This window comes from Daucus carota, chromosome 9 (genome assembly GCF_001625215.2).
Source record: "Daucus carota subsp. sativus chromosome 9, DH1 v3.0, whole genome shotgun sequence".
Lineage (NCBI taxonomy): Eukaryota > Viridiplantae > Streptophyta > Magnoliopsida > Apiales > Apiaceae > Daucus > Daucus carota.
This window is the reverse complement of record NC_030389.2, coordinates 31025655-31050169: the sequence shown is the minus strand read 5'-3', so window position 1 is coordinate 31050169 and position 24515 is coordinate 31025655. Positions and strand designations below refer to the sequence as shown.

General features: G+C 34.1%; 4 protein-coding genes and 1 non-coding gene across 6 annotated transcripts; 3 read left to right on the top strand and 2 right to left on the bottom strand.

Annotated features, from left to right (window-relative positions):
- The first annotated feature begins 213 nt into the window (after positions 1-213).
- On the top strand, positions 214-3623 carry LOC108200805 (cytochrome b5). The gene is made up of 3 exons (XM_017369058.2): positions 214-438; positions 2963-3029; positions 3126-3623. Exons 1-3 carry the CDS (start codon positions 352-354, stop codon positions 3374-3376), a joined length of 405 nt encoding a protein of 134 aa, XP_017224547.1. The 5' UTR covers positions 214-351; the 3' UTR covers positions 3377-3623.
- Positions 3624-4209: 586 nt separating this feature from the next.
- Positions 4210-7136, top strand: LOC108200791 (uncharacterized). Its single transcript, XM_017369043.2, has 3 exons — positions 4210-4329; positions 4433-4696; positions 6700-7136. Exons 1-3 carry the CDS (start codon positions 4293-4295, stop codon positions 6906-6908), a joined length of 510 nt encoding a protein of 169 aa, XP_017224532.1. The 5' UTR covers positions 4210-4292; the 3' UTR covers positions 6909-7136.
- Positions 7137-10532: 3396 nt separating this feature from the next.
- Positions 10533-14017, bottom strand: LOC108200564 (probable 6-phosphogluconolactonase 1). Of its 2 annotated transcripts, XM_017368763.2 has the most exons (4): positions 13794-14017; positions 12968-13172; positions 12750-12885; positions 10533-11209 (listed from the first exon to the last, which is right to left on the bottom strand). In XM_017368763.2, exons 2-4 carry the CDS (start codon positions 13138-13140, stop codon positions 10715-10717), a joined length of 804 nt encoding a protein of 267 aa, XP_017224252.1. In that variant the 5' UTR covers positions 13141-13172; positions 13794-14017; the 3' UTR covers positions 10533-10714. The 2 variants fall into 2 exon arrangements, with proteins under 2 accessions (XP_017224252.1, XP_063941087.1); XM_064085017.1 differs by lacking the exon at positions 13794-14017 and having other exon boundaries at positions 12968-13188.
- A 1813-nt stretch (positions 14018-15830) lies between these two features.
- LOC108200295 (cell division control protein 48 homolog B) lies at positions 15831-22548 on the bottom strand. The gene is made up of 12 exons (XM_017368400.2): positions 22334-22548; positions 22009-22053; positions 21546-21601; positions 21044-21193; positions 20249-20356; positions 19164-19263; positions 18748-19029; positions 18501-18670; positions 17695-17823; positions 17015-17102; positions 16831-16908; positions 15831-16715 (listed from the first exon to the last, which is right to left on the bottom strand). The coding sequence occupies exons 1-12, from the start codon at positions 22466-22468 to the stop codon at positions 16248-16250; spliced, it is 1809 nt and encodes a 602-aa protein (XP_017223889.1). The 5' UTR covers positions 22469-22548; the 3' UTR covers positions 15831-16247.
- Positions 22549-22613: 65 nt separating this feature from the next.
- Positions 22614-22685, top strand: TRNAT-CGU (transfer RNA threonine (anticodon CGU)). The gene has a single exon. It is a non-coding gene; the product is annotated as a tRNA-Thr (tRNA).
- Positions 22686-24515: the final 1830 nt, after the last annotated feature.

Here is a 24515-nt window from a genome sequence, read left to right as displayed (position 1 = left end):
AATTGTATACTTTATAAATTTATTCGTCCGAGTGTGATTTTTCTTGTGGATTAAATTTAATATAAATTTATTTATATATAGGGCCTAAATATTTTAAATAGAAATATTGTATACTAACAAGAACCCGATTCATTCAATTCCCATGTTTCTCTTGGGGCCAAGCCCAATCCCCTTAAAAAAGGTTTTGAAAAGTGTATCTAGGGTCCAAAAGCTTGTCTTTTGTTTACAGATTCTTTATCCAAAAATCAAATCAGTTGTGCAACATTCTCAAATTCTTTCTTGCACTTTTCTTCAAGAATCTTGATTCTTGAAGTCAAATCACAAACACCCACAAGACCAAAACAAAGAAAGATGCCAACTTTAACTAAGCTATATCCAATGCAAGAAGTATCTCTGCACAACTCTCAAGATGATTGTTGGGTCACCATTGATGGCAAGGTCTGTTTTTTCTTGTATCCATGTTGTTATATCAATTTTTTAGCTATTTAGTGGATAATTTGACTTGGGTTTATGATTAAGTTGATAAAGATTTGATCTTTCGAGTTTAACTATGTCGCCCATTGATGAGAGGTCTGTGTATCTATGTTTTAGCTATATGGTGAATAATTTGACTTGGCTTGATGATTGATTTGATAAAGATTTGATTTTTTGGTTCAATTATACACCTACTGATGAAATGGCTTGTTTTTTCTGGTATATATGTTTTAGCTATACAATAAATAATTTGACTTGGGTTTATGAGTAAGTTGATAAAGAAGATTTGTTCTTTTTAGTTCAATTATATCACAGATTGATGAAAAGGTCTTTTTTTCCTTGTATCTATATTGTTATATTGATGTTTTGCTGTATAATGAATAATTTGACTTGAGTTTATGTTTAACATGATAAAATTTGATCTTTGGAGCTCAATTAGTTTTTACATGATTACTAGTTTGTTGAAAATCAAGTATAATTTGATGATATTTATATAGTTAAAAGGTAATCTAACAAAATTATACGTATGTAGATGTAAGTATAGCTATATATGCATTATGCATATAATACTCATGTTAGTAGGATATGTTTGTGAAGTTTAGTTCAGTTCGGCAGGATCAGCCAGCAGAAGTATTTGGTTGCTACGCTGTGCTGTTCTAGCTTTAGTTTAACTTCAGATTCAGTATTCAGAGCAGGTACATGCTGTTAAGAAATTAATAAAATTTACCTTTTGAGAAGTACTCGACAATTTGGGTGGGGGAACTTGACTAAGTTGCATATATTCAATTTGGGGGTGTGCTTCATGAATCATGCCTTGAACAAGATTGACTCAGTAATGTCCCTAAACCAGATTAAAGGAAGTTAGACAGGTCTATAAATGTCCCAAGCTAAACAATTAAATACATGTGTGTACTTCAACAAATTAGGTACGGGGAATCTGGAGAGTTGGTCTTTTACTGTACCTTAGTGATACCTAATGTTGGGTTTTCTGTTATAACGTATATCCTTAAACGATTTTAATCCTAGGACTTTCATATCTTGAAAAGATGCTTTGGCTATACATATCACGATATTTTGCTAAAAGATGCTTAAACTTTATTTGCTCCCATTTCTTGTTAAAGTTACCTATATCTTTTAACTTTATCGCCAACACGTGTTATACAAATCAAGTTCATTTTTAGTCTAGATGTATAGTGGGATCATATATTGAATTAGATGATAAAGTGGTTTAAATGCACGTGCTGTAAAGGCAGAGAATCTCTATATCTTGTCTGTTTTCTGGTGTTCCAATCTTTCCTGATAACAGAATAAATTTATGTAGTAAAACTACTGGTGAAAGAAGGATGGGAGAATGAGGAACACGAGAGTGTAGAAATGCTAGCAAACTTTTTCTGAAAACGGGTTGTAGAATAAATGGACAAACACATGTGAAAAGAAATGAGCAGGAAATAGCTTTTATATATGTATATATAATTAACCAGTATCAGGACAGTCAAACTTCAGACACAACCAATGAAAATTATCCTCCAATTCAGGAGATCCACATATATTTTAAAGTCATATGTCATATACTAATATTAATATATTATATTCGTATTAAGATCCAGGGAATGCTTAGACCTGCCCTCACTTTAGTGTAGGTTTCTGACTATTAGGTTGTGTTCACTTGGAGTGAATGGAATGGAGGGAGAATGGAATGAATTTTGTACTCAAAAATGGTGCTGATCAAATAAAATGTATACAATTTTCATTCCTTCAATCATTCCATTCATACTATTTTAACTACAATTTTATCCCACATGTTTTGGAAGGAATGCTCATTCCATCTCTACATCATATTTCTTTACAATCTTAATCACACAAAAATTTAACTCATTCAAATTTAGTCACTATTAGCTCATACTTTAGTCTTTCTCCATAAAATTTCTATATAATTTTTCATTCCATTCTCCCCTCATTCCATCCCATCCAAGTGAACACAGCCTTAGTATAATGCAGTACCTTATACAGCCTAAGGCATCCATGTTCAACTAACAAAAACTTTCTATAAAACTTTAAAAGTCAGCAGTCAGCTTGCTTGTCTATCATCTGGGATGTTCATCACAAGAATCATGCCTATCATAAAAATTTTGTAAGCTGATTGTGGTTAAAAAATAAATATAAGGTCCAGACAGGTGGATACATACCCACACTCAAGACGCCTACAAAGCGAGTCAGGTTGTTTAGCTTAACTGCCTACCTATGGGAAGTATGTGTAACTGTTTTACGTGCTTGTGTTCTTTATTGGTAATTTTCAGCATGTGCTGACTCTTATATATGGTAGAAATCTAATTTTGCAACAATCGATTGTTGTGGTCAACAAATTATGTGAAAATGATCTGACAGCTTTCTATATTAATCTCGAGTCTTCAACATTTGTGTGGATGTCTGTGCATGTGTTTATAGAATATAGATACATGATGATATATTATTGCATTCTATATTACAGGTGTATGATGTGTCCTCTTATATGGATGAACACCCAGGGGGAGATGACGTCCTGCTTGCTGCAACCGGTAATATTTTGGCGACTATACTAGTAAATCAACTAAGAAATGTGCTTAACAAAATATTAAACCCTAATATGATAATTTAATACTTTGCTATTGAAGGGAAAGATGCCACTGACGAATTTGAAGATGCTGGGCACAGCAAAACTGCAAGGGAGCTCATGGAGAGCTTCTGCATAGGTGAGCTTGAAGTGCCTACCCCACTCATCCCGGAACTTGAGATAGTCCCAAATAAGCAGCAAAATGACATTGTGGAGAAGATAAAGGATATGAGTAAGCAATACTGGACCGTTCCGGTAGCTGTTGTTGGCATCAGTGTTGTAGCGAGCTTCTTGTACTCGCGTAGGAATTAAAGAAACTCAAATTTCTACTTCTAATTGGCAGCTTGGAAAAAATTATGTTGCCGGTCTGCCATGTATCTTGAATTATTAAGAAAGTTAGAACCACAGAAAACTAAATACCTGTTCAATCATTAGATTACAAATTACATGATTTGAGACAGTTGCGAATATATGTATGAACTTTCAGCGGAAACAACAATTTTGAATTTGGCCAGTTTTGAGCATTGGCAATGATAAGTTTTGGAGGTTTTGCTTGGTATGTTCTATTAAGATCAGATTCTTGAAATGTTAAATTACATAATGTTAATAATGGTAGTCAAAACTCAAAAGTATCTACTTTAATCTGTTAATAACATACTCCCTCCTCGATCCCTTTCTTTCATTTAATAATTTTTTGTCATTATTTCACACGTATTTTTTGTCATTATTTCACGTGTATTTTAAAAAACAATATAAAATATAATTTTTTTGAAATTTTTTTATTCACCATTTTTTTATTCACCATTTTTTTATTCAAAAGAACAAATAATCAAAATAAGTTTTTAGTCAAAATAATTTTTTAAACTACAATGTATAGAAGTCTTACACAAGCGCCAATGAGGTTTTTATTTGAGAGAAAAAAATAAGACTATGCTTTTGTCATATTAATTTAATATTAAGTAATAATAGCATGGCATTTTGAATTTGATATCAAAATAAAACAATTATGATCTAATAATCGTTAACAGTATAATTTAAAAAAATAGTTTATATTTAAAATAAATATATTTAATTTAATTACATAAGACACTTATATATGACAAATGTTTATCCACGAAATCATACCATTTTCTAAATTTATCATAATTAAATTTAAATTAAAAGGTATATATACCGTCTATGTATAGCAGCAGCAAGAACCAATTTTTATTCTCAAGAACACTCCACGATGAATCAACAAGTGCAGAAGAACACTCTTTATGTTGGTAAGCACCAACCCTTTATCAGATTACTAACACAACATCTTGTATCACTTCATATTTTCACGAAGATTCAAACTTGATTATGTTCTTGATTGATTTTTGACAGGGGGCTTAGCAGAGGAAGTGAATGAGACAATCTTGCACGCAGCATTCATACCCTTTGGAGATATTAAAGATGTGAAGACCCCATTGGATCAGGCGACACAAAAGCACAGGTCTTTTGGGTTTGTGACTTTTCTTGAGAGGGAAGATGCAGCAGCTGCTATGGATAATATGGATGGGGCTGAGCTCTATGGGAGAGTTCTTACTGTTAATTATGCTCTTCCTGAGAAGATTAAAGGGGGTGAACAAGGATGGGCTGCTCAACCAAGTATGTTTCTTATTTTTTGGTCATGAATGTTTGTGTTTATGTTTGTGGGTAAGGCCTAATTTTGAATTTTTGGTGTTTGGTTGATGATTGATGGAAATTTTGTGTGTATGGTTAATTCTTGCAGTAGGGTTTGGGTTTTTGGCTAATTACATCAAGTTCAGTGTTTTTTTTCATTGTTTCCGAAACCCTTAATTTTTCTTGAGGAGCTAATCTGTTTGTGCGTAAGGCCTAAATTTGATTTTTTGGTGTTTGGTTGATGATAGATAGAGATTTTGTGTGTATGGGTTAATGTGATTGTCATAGTGACTTAATTCTTGTATTAGGGTTTAGGGACTTGGCTAATTACTTCAAGCTAGGTATATATTTTTTTTCATTTTTTTTCCAAAAGCCTCAAATTTTTTTGAGGTGCTGATGTGTTTGTGTGTAAGGCCTAATTTGGGGTTTTTGGTGTTTGGTTGATGATATATGCAGATTTTGTGTGTATGGGTAATGGATAGTGTGATTAAGTCATGTTGGGGTTGGGTTGGGTTGGTTGATTGTCTGGTGGGTTAATTTTTGTTCTGGGGGTTTGGGGTTTAGGATCTTGATTTTAGATACAAGAATTTTCTGTAGGGGTTAGTATGAATATGTTGGGTTGTTTTGATTGATTGTCATGGTAACTTGATTCTCGTTGTAGGGTTTACCAGTTCAGGGTATTGGTGTCTGGCGATATATACTAAGTTTGGAGTTATGTGTCATTTTTTTCCCTAACCCTTTAATTTTTTAGTAGCAAATGTATGGTTGATTATAGATAGAAATTTGTATGTATGGCTCAGTGACTCAGTGTGATTAGCTAGTGTTGATTGATTTCTTGTATTGAATTAATTCTTATTTTGGGGTTTAGGTTTTTTGACCAATTATATCGATTTAGAGCTTTTCTGATCGGTTTGGGAAGCCCATATATTATCTTAAGCTTTGGTATCTTAATTCAGTGTTGGTGTTTAATTTTATATCCCTTAGTGTGATTATGTTGTGTTTGGTTAATTATGACTTGGTTCTTGTTTCGGGGTTTTGCCTAAATATATCAAGTTTAGAGCCTTTTTGATTACTTCCGAACCCTTTTTATTTCCTTGAGCTCTAGTATTTCATTTCTCATACAGTGTTAAAGCTTTTATATGAATTCCTGATTTTGGTTGAACACTATAGTTGATAGTGGATAAAAGATGCAAATTATATATGAATTTATTGATATGTTGATAGATTATGGCCTGCCTTTTGTTAATGGGTTTAGTGTTTTTTACTAATGATATCAACTTTAAAGTTTTTTTTCAGCTGTGGATGTTTGTTTTCACTTAGATGAATTTCTAGTGTTCTGTTTCTGCCTTAGAGTTCATTGCAGGTGTAATTGCAGACTTGCAGTTATATGTATTTGAACATCGGAATTGTTTGAGTTGAACTGTCGTATGCTCTTTTCCTTTTCTGGTATTTTTATGGTTGGTTGTTTCTTGCTTTTGCTCATACAGTTATACGGCATTTTAGTTAATAACCAATGCTTACATGCCCGGTGGCTAGTTATACGGCATTTTTACTTCCAAATTGTGAAAGAAACACTAAAAATATGATTATGTCTAAATTTTGTTGTAACATTTATAAAGACTTGCAATATCGAACTGAAAGAGCTTGATCATTTATAATTTAGGTTTAGGATTTTACTCCGGAACTTGTAATGGTTTACTCTAACAGTTCAAGACCATGCTTGTAAACTTTTACTTCTAAGTTCTAACACAGTGTTTACTTTTAGGCAGATAAAATTTTAGTCGATTGTTGCCCTTGGATGTTAAAAAATTCCAGCGAACAGTGAGATGACATTTCACTTCTCAATGGATTTTTTTATTTTTTTTCTCCGGAATTACTTCAATGGATTTAAGTTATTTGAATATTGAAATTGTTAGTCTAGTCTTTTCTTCAAATGTAATGTTAACTAAATGTAGGATGCTGACTTATATGATTTTTTCAATTTTCAGTATGGGCGGATGCCGATACCTGGTTTGAAAGGCAGCAACAGGAAGAGGAAATGCAGCGGATGCAGGCAGAAAATAAGGTGGCTATGGAGGCTGCGGAAGAGTTGCACAGGAAGAAAATGGCCGAGGACCGAGATGGGGAAAAAGATGAGGAGACTAAGGATGATCCCATGGCTATGGCTGAAGCAGAGGCATTGAAGCAGAACACATAGTCCTCATTTGCATTTTCAACTTTATAGGAAATTAACTTGTGCAAGTTAGAGAAGAATTTTTCTTTATTGCCATTTCCAAGATATATTGTGTTTATTCTGGTGGTGGTGGAGCTGTTCTGTTGCTATATAGTTTTTGTAGACTTGTATGGATGATATTTCTCCATCTTGTAGCCCTTCCCTGTTCAACTTGTTTTTCATGGCTAATATGTGAAGTGGGTATTCCTAGCTTCTGCACTGCAGTAATCTGAATGTGGTCATCAGTCGGGCCTTATTAGACCAGCCTACGAGCTGCTTGGTTGATGTTTTGCGATGAACAATCTTGATTTAGAGAGGGGGGAAAAATCTCTGCTATGAAATTTTCCTGCTTGGCATTTCTGTACTTTCGGAAATATGTTGATGAATATTTTTTGACCATTCATTTTGGTTGATTCAATAAGAAGATGAAATTAAAGAATTACATCACTTTCTTTGGTTACCGGCAAATCACAGGGACTCTAGTTATAAGTTGCATCTGTTCTATTCCAAACAATTTCAGATTTGGTTCGATGACCTTGTTTCACAGCATCTTACCTAGGGGTGAGCAAAAAAAACCGAAAAACCGAAACCGAGCCGAAAAACCGAAAAACCACACCGAAAAAAACCGAAACCGAAAAAAACCGAAAAAAACCGTAGTTCAACCGAACCGACGGTTAACCGAACCGACGGTTACGGTTTTACACCTAAAACCGAACCGAAAAACCGAACCGCTTATAAAATATTATATAATTTATTATATATTATATATTTTATATAAAATAAATTATTACATTGGTATTATTGGTATATTATCTGCTAAGTAAGGAACTATCCACCTCAACTATAGTTACAAGTCAGCAAGTTACAGTAGTTTGTTATATTTAAGTAGAGAGAGAGTAGTAGAGTAGTTAGTAATTAACATCATTTCCATAAAGAGATACTGTGTAACTAAGCCTTGTATTGAATTCTTATAATTTCTAAGTAATGCAAGTTCGTTTCCTTAAAAAAAAAAAACACTGGGTTGATTCATACTTTACATTTCTGGATCATCTTTACATACCGTAATAGTGTTCATCTACTTCATTTCGATTATATTAATAAGTATTTATATTTTAAATATTTTCTTTCTTATTTATTTTGGTAAAATACGTACTAATGAATAATATTTAATTAGTGATTATACCTTATTTTTTATTAAAATTTTTTTTGAGTTGATTATTAAATTTGTATAATATTTTTTATTATAAGAAACCGAAAAAAACCGTAACCAAACCGACGGTTAACCGAACCGAAAAAAACCGTTTGAAACGGTTCGGTAACGGTTTTAAGGTAGAAACCGAACCGAACCGACATGTACGGTTCGGTAACGGTTTTAGCTAAAAACCGAACCGAACCGACCCGTGCACACCCCTAATCTTACCATTCCGAGAAGGATAAAGTCAGATATGGGGTATTTGCTGATTCACACTTATAAGTCGGGGAAAAAGAACACTAAGACTGGAAGTCACTTTTGGGTGGGGAAAAAAATTAAGTGCCTGTGTGGGACGAGGGAAGAAGTACTTTTTTTCGGAAGAAGTTGACTTCTGCTTTTCTTGACCTGTTTGTGTAAAAAAGCAGAAGCACTTTTTAAGAGTTACAAATGTTAGTTTTTCTCTCACAACTTTTATTTCTTTCCCAAACACTTTAATTACTTATTTGTTTCCAACTTCTATTTCACCTTTTTATTTTAAACAAGAAGCACTTATTCTAAACTCATCCAAACGGCCCCTAAGTATCTTGGAATTCAGGTTGATCACTGCACTGATCGCTAAGTCGCTATCGCCTATCGCATGAGGGTGAATTCTGTTTCTTTTCAACATTTCGTGTTAGCATGCATTTGCTACCATGACTTTTAATATCATATATACGTCTTTATATAACTAGCTTATAGCCCGTGTAAGGTACGGGAGCTTTTTAATTATTTATAAACTTTTTATATATATTGTAAATGATGTGAAAGAATTTAATTTATAAACAATAAATTAAAATTTTCAATTAAATAAAATATGAAATTATGATTTGTTTGTAAGTCAGAACCATTGTAAAAATATATAGGTTCTACTTTTCAGACTTGTTTCTGTAAAAAAAAAAAAACAACTGGTCACTGTGTTGGATCATCCGACAGTGGCGATGCAGTATAAAATACACCGTCACAGTCATTAAAGGCTTCAAAACTATTGTAATAAAGCCATTCTTTTTCTCTTATGTATCATGCCAAAATATTAAATTTTTTCAATCAAATTTTAATATATATTGAGTAGAATATGTAACGTCAACTTCCATTAGATTATATTTATAAATGTATTTTATATTAGAATTATTATAATATGATTTAAATATGGCTCACTAATTTTAGAATATATTAGATAAAAATAATTTTGTGACGGTGCGATTTATATAATTCTACAATTAAAACTGGTAGGAAATATTTATTTTGGATTAAAATATTCGGCTTATTAATTTTAAAATATATTAGATAAAAATAATTTTGTGACGATGCGATTTATATGATTCTACAATTAAAGCTGGTAGAAAATATTTATTTTGGATTAGAAAAATCATAAACATGTGAAAGACATAATTTATTTTAGGTTCAGAAAAGGAATTACAAACATGCAAGTAAAATTTCAGTTGCCTTATAGAATTAGAAATTAATTTTGTTATAATCTAACGGTGCTTATTTGTTCAATATACGATCCAACGGATCATAAGCTTTTGGAACATGTGACCATGCGACCAAATTATCTCCCTTACGCTTATTATATATAAAGTATATAATAGGGAAAGCAGACATGTTTATATTATATGATTTTTGTATAAAGAAATATTATATGATTTATTATAAAAAAAACGTGTAGGTTTTGATTTATAATTTTCTTTTCTTTATTTTAAGATAATGGAGGAAATTATATACAGTAATTTTCAAATTTCAAATTTATGCCCAAGTATATGCAATGATTTCCTCCATTTATTTATAGGAAAAATAATAAGTTGTCATAAAAAATTTAGGTCAGATAATCTTAAAGATAAAAAAGATGATTGTCAAAAATGAAAAACCTTACAAATCTAAACCATTAGTAATAAGCTATTCTTGAACCTAGCAGAGAAGCTGCACCCTATCCCAGTTCATTCACATATTACTTGCCGACTACTTATACATCTCTCTGCTCTACAACTCCTTATACATCTAGAAAGAGCCATTATGTTTCTATGGCATCTCTCTGCACTGCAACTCCTTGTAAATCTCTCTGCTCATGTTTCTATGACAAGACTAATAAGTAACAGCTCCGTACAAGCATATAGTTACAATTTCGGTTCTACAGAGTATATATATAGATAAAGACTGTACTCATTCTAGAATTATCGTGAATATAATACAATCTCTCTGTACTTCTCCCTCATCTTTCTGTTACAATAATTCTGCTTACATTTAATTAGGGATAAGGAACTTTTTTTTTTTTGCTAAATGGGATAAGGAACTTCCATGGTTACAATGCTACAATTAACTTCCATGATTACAATGCTACAATTTTTAAAAAATGAAGAATGAAAGGGAATAGATGAGCAATATACAGGACCAAGAATAATCCAACATTAAGATTAAAAATAAACTAGGAAGAAAGATCATAGTCATACACTTTTCATTGACAATATTCTACTAAAACTTTAGATAAAAAGGTAAATTTTAGAGATCTTAAAAGGAGTTTGCACTGATCTGATAATGCGCTACATGCACCATCATGAAAACTGATCTACGCTGAAGTTTGGGAAGCACCGCCAAGCTTTGAAGCTGCTGACTTATCCAAAAACCATATCAACTTCCCATTGATTGGCTGAATCATCTTTGCAGGCACTGACGGGCATTCAAGTCCAACATCATCAATTGCCATATGGACAATATCTGCTTTGTTGCTCCCTGTCACAACCACAGCTACATTGGCGGCCGACTTGATGACAGGCAGCGTAAATGTGATTCTCTCAGGTGGGGGTTTGGGTGAGTCGATTATATAAGTTACCCAGTCATCTTTCTCATTAAGAACAGAGTGGTTTGGGAATAGGGACGCAACATGACCATCGTAGCCCATTCCAAGAAGGATCAAGTCAAACCTGGGGCAGTCACTGATTTCAGACACTCCAACCACGCGGGTCCTTACTAGCTGTCTGATGACGAACTCATACTCATTAGCAGCTTTCTCTGCAGTTAGTGAGTCATTGATCGAATGCAAATGACTTGGAACAAGAGGAATCTGATACCATAACATATGTTACCGTCAGAAATTTTAAGCAGCTGTTTTCTAGTTTTGGATGATAAAATTTGAAATTATTGTAATTAGTATATTAAAATAAATCACATATAAGAGTAGCTGGGGCAATAAATTACAAAACTAAAAACAATAAACAAACTTATAGTACATGGTCATATGGTATAAAGGCACAAGTAAAATCTGTCTGCCTATCAATGAGGTTTATGACGTCTTAAACACCAGGAACATCGAGGCTAAGTTTCCTAGGAAGGAAAGATGTTACACACACATAGCAGGTTATGATGGTTGGACTGACAGGGAAGCCTGTGAAGAACATGTATAGGATCCCCACCGAGTGCAGGGTCACTGTCCTTTTTAGCGTTCAATTCTAGGTGAATTTCGATTGTCATTTTACCTACAGGGTCTGGGAGAACTACATCAACCTGAATAGCATGAAAGCTGCTGCCCACTAGTTTTGAGGCAGGCAGCTTATCTCCAAATCAAAGACAATGTAACTAACAGCACAGAGACCAAAATCAAAGTATTCAAACCAAGCTTGGAACATGAAATGTTATACCAGAGAACACTTTGAAAAAGACGGAGTGGAAAAGGAAGCCAGTAGCAGCAGTTAATATTTTTTCCTAAGCCACCAGCAGCATTTAATTAAGATATCTTTTCCATAATATTGCACGATTTTTTTTTTGGAAAGGCCTCGGCATCAATTATAATGTGGCCAAGGCCAATCTGGTTAGTCAGCTTTTCTTTGTAGATGACTCTTTCATCCTGTCCTATTTAGCCCAGTAAACATACTACTGGCCACTTCTTCATCTGGGACAACATAGGGAGGCCTCGAGAAGATACAGATAATCAATATAGGGATCAAGAAATTGAAAAGGTCCTTCCCAGACTCCCGCAACAGGAGGATCTGGGACCTCAGAACTCAGGAGGGTCCCACAATGGGCAGTGTTACCCTTTTTTCATAGATTGTTCTCAGGGTCTGAACTTGTGACATAGCGAGTAGCAAGCACAGACTTGAGTACTTGACAATCACACAAGAATCTGGGCTGCCGGTCTTCTAGTAATATTAGGAAGATGTAATCACAATGAAGTCGCTGACTATAACACAACGATCAAACATAATGTACCAAATACAGTAGGGAAATCTTATTGATGCTATGGTCCATGTACGTGGCACGAACAAATAAGCAATAAAAACAGTAGAATCACCACCCATATTAATTATAAAAAAATTACCAGAAGATACACAGGAACTTTTTAATTCCATGATAAACTACTGTTAGGAAGATTACAGGTTTACAAGACTTCTACAGCTTTATGACATAGATAATTACGAATTGGGATGACATCACGTGCATACGTAGAACTTGTGAAGTTGAATTTTATGATTGGGGTCAAGAAAGAATTTATTGAACACATTAAAGACTGACTAGTATGGTTAAAAATCTCATGTACCTAGTTAATCAGTACAAAATCTAACATCAACAAGTCAGATAATTTGGAAGTATGGAGCATCTGTAGATACCTTGGACAAGAAAATATCCTTTGCTAGCCTGTAGTTACTATCCACGTGATTTTTAGCCACCACACGTTCGTCAGCCCAGAATATATGCCATTTGGCCCAATCAATGGTCTTAATATAAGGTGCTGAAATCAGTGTCCTGCTTTCGGCCAATATATACACACCCTTCAAACAACCAATAATGAACAAAAGATATAGACACGAAACGGTATTGTATATACCTCATCAAGCTTACAAGAGAACCGCCAGATATAGCGATACAAAAAGCACCTCGTTCTTTGATAGTTGCCTCCGATAAATCTGATATATAATCTGCCAAATCAGTGCTTAACTCTTCTACACTTTCCTGGATCCTCACCTCCATTCCATCTCTGCAAGCTCCAGAAAGAGCCATTCTGTCTCTACGGCAACGCTGATAAGTAACAGCTTTGTACATACAAACATCAACACAGCAACAGTGTCGAGTTTAGCTCAAGTAACAATGCAAGATATGAAATTCAAGATTCCCATTGCCTCAACATGCTGAAAAATGACTATAAGTGCATACATCAACAACACAGCAGTGACAATGCAAGATATGAAATTCAAGATTCCCATTGCATCAACATACTGAAAAGAGATTGCGAGTACTAATTCACTGTCAGCAGGGAATCGAGGCCTAAAGGACTATATAGTGAGCAAATTTGTTTCGGAAAAAACTCTTCGGTGACAATCTGAATATCAAAATAATAGAAACATTCAAATCCAGCATCATCTACACAGAACCATATGAGATGACAGTATATAAACTACTACTAAGCAGAATTAAATCAAGAAAAAAAAAAGACAATTCAACTAAAGAGATCACTAAAATTATAAAAAATACCCACATGCATCAAGCAAAATATATCATACTCAACATACAAAACCCAGATCATTAACAAAAACTAAAACCCTGTTACAGTAAACATCTCACAAGTCCAAAACACAAATGCATAAATTTAAACTACACATTCTTGAAGTAGCAAATTGTGTGTGTGTGTGTGAGAGAGAGAGAGAGGGACTTACAAAGCACTAGAGAAAAGGCAGAAATTGACCAAGTTAGAAAGATGGGTATGAACAAATTCTATTTTTGAAGATATATAGATAGATAAAAACAAGAAAACATACATACAGATATACAAACACACACATTAGACATAGATTATCTGAAACAGAAAATTTAATCTTGTGGGCTTCCACGTGGAACCACTGATCGTGACAAAGCACACACACTCACAACTCACACACACACTCTCACATACTCACTCTCTCTCTCTCACAGTTGCAATGCTTATCTGGAACTAGATAAAATTATCAAACTTATTTAATGTGTCATAAATTACAATGATATATCACATTGCATGTTTTTCTCTAATTGATTTATCTTGTTATAATTCAGAAGATCCGGCATGAAGATCATATCTGCTTTTTTGTAATTTTTTCTTCCATCAATACCTTCATAACTGAATTCTAAATGCCTAAAAAATATATGCTTTTAAAATTTTTCATACTCGGAATTAAGTCAATTTTACAACTCAGTTTTACTATTTCGATACATAAAAAAAAGATATATTTAATTCTTTTCAATACTCGAAATTAACTCAATTTTAAATACAGATCAACTTAGTTCAGTCGGGATTGCAGTCTCGTACATTTAGTATTACTCATACATCATTAACAACTCTGGTTGATAAATTAAGTTGAAGTATTAGATAATGTTCATGACCCACCAAACTGATCATTGCATGTAGACTATACTATAGACTTTAGAGTATAGGATAGTACTAAATTTAATAATAGTGACCAATGACTATTGGAAGAGACAGATGCTTGAATAAGGGGTGATTTAGTATGTGATTTGATGCATTATAAATTGTTTTAGCTACTTAATGAGGAGATTAGGTGTGAAGGAATGATAGGTTTTATAGTTATTGTACTGCCCACTCAATGCTATAATTGACACAGTGAAATGGCTTGTCATTTGAAGCAAATAAATTATGCTATTCATTTTACATGCTTATTAGAGTTGTAAACTCAACTCAAATTTATACTAAAGACCAACTTTATGTCATCATTTTTGGTAGCATTGAAGAGTTCAAATCACCCATCATTTCTTCAGTTTGTACAACTTACATCATCCCAGAAGGGCTAGAGGAATCTTTGGCCATCTATATCATGAGAAAGCAGCACCCACCATAATATCAAGTACGAGAACAGAGTTCGGGTTCTCGACTAGAGCTGTAATTCAAGTCGGGCGGCTCGCGAGCTCCCCGGGCTCGAACTCGTTTAAATGGGCTCGGCTCGACTCCACTCGTTAAACGAGCTGAGTTCGGGCAAAGGTTTCGGCTCGTTTAATTAAACGAGCTGGCTCGACTCGACTCGTGAAATTAAACGAGCCGAGTTCGGATAGATGTTTGGGCTCGATTAAGTGTAAAATTATACGAGCTGGCTCGCTCGACTCGTTAAAACCGGCTCGTTTAGCTAAACGAGCTGGCTCGACTCGACTCGTGAAATTAACCGAGTCGAGTTCGGGCAAAGATTTAGGCTCGATTAGTTAACCGAGCCGGCTCGGCTCGAAACTCGCCCGACTCGACTCGAATTAGGCTCGGCTCGAAACTCGCCCGACTCGACTCGAATTACAGTCCTATAATCTTGACAAGCGTATTTTATGTGTTTATTATTTGCGAAACACTGAAATCAGTAGTGTGACACTCCCATCAAGATCAGTAGTAATCATGCTTGCTTAAGGTCATAATCAAGGTGATGACATGATTATGGAGCAATACTGGCCAATGGGTCCATGAAATTATTAGTCCTTTTAGGGCCAAGCATTAGCTCATCTACCATATCTATCACTGTCACACTCACTTCTTGATTTATTATTACCAACACATCAAAATTGTACATCTTGACTCTTTTTCCATCTTTTGTTCCCATTCCTCAGGACCCGTGTCCACTCTGATTTATCTTATTTTTCAGAAATAAGAATATATTTTTAAAAAGTTAAAAATATACTTTTTTTTCAAAAATAAGTATTTATTTCTAACAAAAAGTACATAGATGTATAAAATAAACAGTAATAAATTAAATAAATTTGAATTGTTTTTGCACTCCCAAATAAGCTAAGAATATATATATTGGGAGATGAAAGATGATAATAATGTGGCTACACTATCAGGCCCGTTGGGCCTTGATAAAAAATGGGCTGAAACAAAATTTAAACCAGTTTCTTTCCAAGTAAATCTCAGTATACAGTAGTTCCAAGTTGTCAGAAAGGTTTTGCATGCTTAGCAAACTGCTGCTCTTGTGTTGGTGTGGATGGTTAAATACCTCAAATGGCATTTCTTTATAGCACCTGCATCATATTGGCACTTAAATATCATCACAGCATTTCCGAAAACATCAACCGCGGTTTGTAGGAATCGGACAAAATGGAAAGCTGGTATGGCCATTCATTCCTCCCGTCTCTCTCCAGCATCTTCAGGTGGTTGCAAGTTCACTAGGTACTACTACATCAGGATGCTGGAGAATATATTTGAAGCCGGCATATAAAACTGAAAGTACAAAGACAACTGTAACAGGAGCCGCTGAACCCAAGAAATTCTTGTTTTTCTGCTTGGAATTGGATTTGACGGTGCCAGATGAAATTGGAGATGGATTCTTTCTAAAAGAGGAATAAGAAATAATATCTTCCCTGCTGAGACTTGGCTTTAGTGAGCTCCTGGCAGTTCTGAAGTGGCGATTACACACTATTTTTGCAGAAATGTTTTCTCTTAATGCTAAAAATCCAGCTTCCCTGCATAGTCCCTCCAACTCGGCTCCATTAAAAAGCTCTGTATCTTTTGCTAATTGTCTTAAATCAACATCAGAAGCCACACTTATGTGACGTGTATGTACTCGAAGTATCTCATATCTAGATTCTAAATCTGGTGGTGGAACATAAAGAACCTACAAATTCATTCAAACAGAGCTGTTACCAAATAGTGACTATGAACTACAATTATGATGCATTAGTCACTGTAGTTAACTTAAATTGTTATAACAAAGCAAAAATCTCTCTTACTAAATCAAAGCGTCCAGGTCGCATAAGTGCAGAATCAATTGCATAAGGGCGATTCGTGGCAGCCAAAACAAGAATTCCCTATTAAAAAACAAAACAAAAAAAAATCATCAAAACACATCTTCAAGCGTAAAGAGTTTGCTGGAGGAAAAGGGAGGGAATGGGTTAAAGGGGTTTTACTACTCACTTTGGCCTGCTCTAAACCATCCATTTCAGTCAGCAAAGTAGACAATAGCCTCTCTCCAACTGTGCTGCTGCCACTTGAATTCCCTCCTCTGCATACAGGTATAACATATAATACAGAGAGAGGGGGTGGGGAACAAGGAAGAAAAGGACAAGTTTAGTACAGAAAAAGAAAAAAGTTCAAAGACGACGAATTTTATATTAGAGAGTTATAATGGCCTCCGCTTGCATGAGTAGTATCACACATCTGGACACTTGCGTGGCACTAACTTATCTAAAAATGTAGTCCTCAGGAAAATATTGCATAGCCCTATAAATGCTTGAACAAATTAACGTATATCAAAATATGTAGACACACATGCAATGTTACCAGAATCTTTAGGCACGTATCACTTCTGCTAATAATAATATGACCATGTACCTCCATAAGGAGGATGATACAAAAGCCAACACTGCGGCAGAACAAACTAGAGAAGGATAAGGAAAAAGAATGTCTACACACTTTCCTTCTGCTAAAAGACCTATACACAAATCTACAAAGCAAATCCCTGCATAAAGATGAAGATCTAAAACAAATATACACGATAAAGATAACAGAAGGCGTCCAGAAAATTGAATATAAGACAAGCAGTCGGCCATTGAAACAGAGATTTTACAAAATAGTATATACTGTATAGCAAGTACCTCTTTGCAGCAACAATATCAGCCTCATCAAAGAAAATTATACTTGGTGCTGCAAGGCGTGCTCTCCTAAATGTGTTGCGCAACAAAGCTTCACCTTCCCCGACATACATAGAAAATAATTCTGCACCACTAGTCAATATAAATTAACTGTCAAGACCATAGAAGCTAAAGAAGTTGCAAAACAATAATATTAAATGAACAAAAATATAAGTTGAATATATATCTATCGGGTTCAAGGTTCACTAAATTTCTACTTGTATGAAGCTGATTGTATTCTAATAAAATATACTATATAAACAACTTCAGAGTCCGGATCCATATCAGAAATTGAGATTTTGGGACATATCAAATATATAAATTGTTGAACTTATAAAGCACTTGAGCACCCAAGCCAATAATGTTGAACACTAAGAGCATAGCCAATAATTTTGAACTCGAACCACCCAAGCCAATAATGTTGAACACTAAGAGCATAAGCCAATAATGTTGCACATGAATCCTGGTAGATCAAGGAATATTGACACCCTGATTAAAATAAAAATGTATTCTGGTTGGAACTGGAACCCAATTTGTTTTAAGCTCTCTATCATTTGGTAATAAGTACATGTAACCCACCTTAGTAATCAAGCTCTAAAAATATATTCAACACCAGGCATAACGATTTAAGACAAGGTCTAGATTTTGGAATGACTGCAAGGTCACCAAGAAACCACGTGTATAAAGTGCACATGTTTTCGTCGCGTTAGTTGAACGATAAACATAAAGTGCAAAATCTATCCTTGTGGAAGATGGCACAGAATTCTAACCTCAAGGAAAAAAATGAAGCCTGGGCAGCATGAGCTGCAGCTTTGGCAAGAGTAGTTTTTGAGCATCCCGGAGGTCCATGAAGAAGGATCCCACGGACAGGTGATACTCCCAATCTTGAAAAGGCAGAAGCATGTTTTAATGGCCACTCAACAGATTGCTTGAGCTTAATCTGTTCAAGCAATTATCAAGTTATTGTCAGTGATCAATACTGTTTTTGTTATGACTGCTTTCTTATACGTCACTAACCTTCAAATCTTTTAACCCCCCAATATCATCCCAAGTGATTTTTGGAATTTCCACAGTAACACCTCTTGTTATGCTTGGACCTATTTTAGACTTGGCATGGATCCAATCATCCATTGTCAAGCTAAACACGCCTCCTTGATTTTCATCCGGATGTTCTTTAGCTGCATACATGGCGGCCTCACGACATAAAGCTTCTATATCAGCTCCAACATAACCGTTACAAGATGAAGCTATAAATTGCAAGTCAACACTAGGATCCAAAGGAAGCCTTTTTGTGTAAAGCTGAAATATTTCAAAACAGACATTAATGTAAGTTACACACCCTCATCCAGATCTAATAGAGGTATACAATAGTTAAGATTGGCCTTTTTCTATGATCATTAAGACTAAAGAAGTACACTACATAAAGAACTAACCTTGAGAATATCTAAGCGTTCCTCTTCATTTGGTGTTGTAACATCAATCTCAGAATCAAAACGCCCTGACCTTCTTAACGCGGGATCAATTGCATCTACTCTATGAACATGAACAACAATACACACACATTCATGTCAATTGTCAAGTACAATAGATATACCTGAAGCTCATACATCTGCAATTTTATTACGTATCAGAACTAAAGCTTCTGTCGAAAATAGTTAAAAAAGTTTATTGATTTGATATGTACTAAACTTTACTACCTCAGACAGCCTGACTTATAATTATTGTTGTTAGTTAGAGGTAAAATGGGTTGGTTTAGAACATTTCAGTACTTATTTCACTAAGCGCACCGGATCCCTACTACTGTGTTAGCCGAAAAAACTCTTGGGGTCCTCTAACCTGAAATAATTGTTAACCTACCATAATGTACTGCCTCTTCTAAAGCTGATGCTATGCCTATTAAATCAATAACTGTGATATGAATTGCATGACAACCCAGAGGTGCACCAGTAGCATAATTTTCAAAAGTTGTCCAGTCTTCTTTTTACCCCAGAGAAACCAGACAATCTAAAACAGTAAAAGCAAGGTCAGAATATTTGAAATCATAGCCTAACATAGTATGCGATTTATACGTGTTTTATAATCAGTGTAGATTTACCATAAGCACTTTAATCACTCATCGTATCAAGGAAAGACCTTCCAAGGGATCGATTGTTTACAGTCTTCAAAGGCAGTTACAAGCGGTCACAACTTCTTTTTCTTCCATTTTACCGGATCATAAGTAAGTCCCATGAATCAAGGGCTCAGGTATTGTCTTAACCACTTTATAAATTACATGATCAAATTTATGTTTGTGTATTTTAATATATCTTTTTTTCCTAATTTAATAATTTACACTTTTTATATAACCGTACATATACACACACAAGATAGGTTCTTTTCTGAAAATAGCCTCTTCATTCTGTTGAATGAAGGTAAAGGTTGCATACATCTTACCCTCCCCATTTATAGCCTAGCCTAGTGACCTGATTATGTGTACATTAAAAGAAGCAATCTTCTAATAAGAAAAGTCAGAAGAAACCTGTTCGTTGATGCAACCACTACAACTTTTGGCATAAACGTTGATAAGGAATTTTGGGAGTCCATTAGCATAAAAAGCTGAGAAGTCACACGAATGTCTTGCTCACGCCTGCAATTCAAACCATCAACAGAGAGAAGAAACTCGGATTCAAACTACAGAGATCTAATGTAAGAAACTCAAACCATAGTCAATTAACAAGAAACTCTGATTAAAATCACAGAGATCTAGCGCAAGAAACTCTTTTTTTGTAAAATTGTTATCAACAATAGAAAACTGATACATTGAAAAATAGAAACAGGTATGAAGAAGACAGCTGTAAAGTACTATACTATACTTCACAAAGATCCTATAGACATTATGTACATTACAAGCAAACGAGTGAAATAGTTTAACGCATCACATTTCACTCAACAATTTGAAGTTAAATGCTTATTGCTAAAAAAACAATGCAAATTTTCATATAAATTAAACCTTAGAAGTTAATCAGCAAAAAGTAGACATAAAGATCAATATAAGAGAAATTAACATACCGCCATCTTAAATTTTTTCCACTTACTTGTAGAATTCAAGTGTCTGACTATTCTAACTATAATGATTAACTCCTTTCACTATTTCTAATATCAAAATTGTTACATAGAGCAACTTACTAATTACTACTCTAAATAATTAAAGAACACAGTGTAATTTAAAATCAGAGAAAATCAGTTACAGTGTTTTGTATCAAAACATGTTGATTCAACATGAAACTGACCAACAAAAAATTTCAGAAATTGGAATATATTAACATTTACATACCTAGAGTCACGGCGAGGGCAAATTGCATCAATTTCATCTATAAAAATAACTGCTGGTTTGCCCAACTTTGCATGTTTGGATGCTTCAGCAAAAGCCTCTCTCAAAATTTTCTCACTTTCTCCAGCATGTGCACGATTGACAGAATGGGGACTGAAAAATAATCAAATGATCAGCATCACGGCAATTTAATTTGATAGCTTTACAACAAGAAACAAAAACCGCTGGGAAGAAAATAAACACTCATTGTTTTATACTGCAGTTGACTATGCTAGAAGTAATCCCAACTTGTGAAGGTACAAGAAAAATCCAGGTAATCCAAAACTGATGATACAGTTGATTTACTTTGTGGCATAATAGGCAACTGCCCACACACACACGCACAGGGTTGGGTTCTATGGAGAACTCTTAATTGAAAAACTAAGGTATATATATTTTTTATATAGAAACTACATAAAAATATAAAGTACTTCTAATAAGAATAATTTACGTATAAATGAAATACCTGATAACGGTCAAATGTGCACCGCATTCACGAACAACTGCTCGAACCAAGCTTGTCTAACAACAAAAACACAAGATTAACCAAACAGACTCGCAAAAAACAAATTATCCTCACTACCTACAAATCAAAATACTGTATCTCTTCCAGCTAGACAAGTAGACAGCCAAAACATAACTTAAGTAAAAAGTCTATCAGCCGAAAGTAACATTTCATGAATTCTACATTAACTATTCGTAATTTCAAGATCAGCTATCTTACTTAACAGAACATAACATTCAAAATTACTAGCTTCGTACTTACATTCATTCATGTTGGATGATTAATAATTAAAGATTAATAATCAGAATTAAGCACAAAAATCAAATCTTTTGGACTAGGCACTTCGGTTTTTTTTTATTTTTTCGAGAAAACATGATAAACAACAAAAACCTTCAAAAATCAAATTTTTACACAAAGGCCATACCTTCCCAGTACCAGGAGGTCCATGTAATAGCAATCCACTAGGCCACTGAAAAATAACACCAACCCAGATCCATAAACATCAATACATCCACATATACACACCCCACATCAAATTACTTGACAAAATAAAACTACCCATCTCATAAAGCTTGAAACTTTAACATATACACACACAAAAATTACTTCAAAATAAAACTACCCAACTCATAAAGCTTGAAACTTGAGCATAAACACACCCCGCATCAAATTACTTCACAACAAAACTATCCAACTCATAAAGATTGAAACTTTAACATATAAATACACATATACACAAAACTTTATACCTTGAGACCCAGTTTTTGGGCTTCTTGAATGTAAAGATGAGGAAAAATGATGAGTTCCCTCAAGGCTCTCAGTGCTTCTGCATTGCCACCTATCACTTCCTCTGCTTTCCACTTGGTTTCTTGAGTTTTGTCCATTACGACGTCGTTTGATGTTTCAAACCCTAATCAGAAAATAACATAGATTGGAGAAGAAGGTTTAGGGTTTTAGGGTTTGTTTTTTTGTAATGCATATAAATGTTTTAAATTTATGTTGTAAAAAAAGGTGAAATTGTCATCATCTGCCTCTGTAGCATAGTGGTATTGCGTTCGCTTCGTAAGCGAAAGGTCGCGAGTTCGATCCTCGCCGGAGGCTGTTTTGCGGCTTAGTTTGTGTAATCCTCGTTCTCGATGATGCGAATCCTGCGAGGGCCTTGTCCCTTTCTTTAATTCGTTTTTTTGAAATTTTTATTTTTACTTTCGAACAACATTTAAAAAAAAAAAATAGCCATCTTCATTCGAAGGTCAAAAATTTATACACCCTCGTCCCCTTTTACATGTTCATTTTGTTTTTCGAGAAGTCAAATGACCCATTTTTGAATATACACTACAAATTATCAATTCATTATTTTTAAAATCTGAAAGTTGCATATTAAAATAGACAAAATATACTTTTTAATGATATAATTTTTTTTTATTTTTCAATTTTATAATACATATAAATTTCAGTCAAAATAAATTCAATTTAACTGGTCAAATGTCAAAATAGACATGTAAACGAAGACAGAGTGAGTAACAACATAATCTTTCCATAAAATGGACTCTATCATCATTTTATAATTTATAAAAAATAGAATAAATAAATAATGCGAAACTAAATTTGGTGCAGCAGTGAGGGCCACAAAGAGCCATGTACTTTGACACGGTACATTGGTACGTTTTGTTAATAGGCGAAACGTGAAACAACACGTTAGTGCAGAGCACAAGTGGCTCGACACAATTATTGTTTACTCTTTGCTGGTACTATTTTAATTTTTTATCCCATCTCACGTTCCACTTTGTCTATGCTTCATCCACGTGTTGTGGATCGAGATTATTCTTACTCAACTTTCAGGCTTAAAATATACTCCCTCCGTCCCTTTTTACATGTCCCTTTTGAAAAAAAAATTTGTCCCAAATTACTTGTCCACTTCTCTTTTCAAAGCAACTTTTTGTATGTTTTTTCAAAATGTAACAACTTCCAATGTTTGACTAGCATATATATATATACACAACTCTATCTAATTCATTACATTTATTAGGGATAAGTATGAAAACAAGATATCCACCTAACATTTTCTTAAGATGCGTTATTTTTTCAAAAGGGACAAGTAAAAGGGGACGGAGGGAGTAAGTCTTTTGTCCCTCTCATTTCTTTACGCTTACTATTTTGAGATGTCTCTCTCATTTCTTTATGTTATTATAAATAGTAAGTTTTTCGCATCATTACACCCACTATCTTCCCCTACTATCTCATATTTAACAATAAAAACTATTATTACACCCACTATTTTCTTCCACTATCTCAAATCTATTATTAAATATTGGTAGGTCCCACCACTTTACCCACTTCTCATCTAACTTTACTCATTTTTCATATATTATCTTGGTCTCCGTGTCCCCCTCCAATGTAAACAATTGAGGGGACCGGAAGGAGTAAGAGCAAGTCCAATAGGTTATTTATATGAGTTTCTAAACTTACATTTAGGTAATGAACCAAAAAAACCCACTCCAACGCTCTCCTAGTGAGCTCCTAAATCACTAGCACATGCTCCAATATGTTAGCCATTACCTATTTTTAAGTAACCCCTAGCCATTACCTATATATTATTTATGAATAAAAAAATCATCTCTCTCCTTCTTTCTTTGTCTTTTCCCTCCCTTTCTCATTCTCTCTCCCAAATTTATTATTAAAATAATCTTAAGAGAACAAATATAAGGATTGCTATTGGAGTTGACACTAAAAGCAGATTACCTAAATCACTAAGACTCGCTGGGATTCATTATTTTATATTATTAATAAGTAATGAGATAGGTAACCTATTGGACTTGCTCTAAAGATCACTTGTATTTTGTCTTAAAATATACTCTTTGTCCCTTGTTTATCTTGGAACAGATAGGGTATATGTATAAAAAAAATTATAAAATATAATTTTAATCTTTTTCT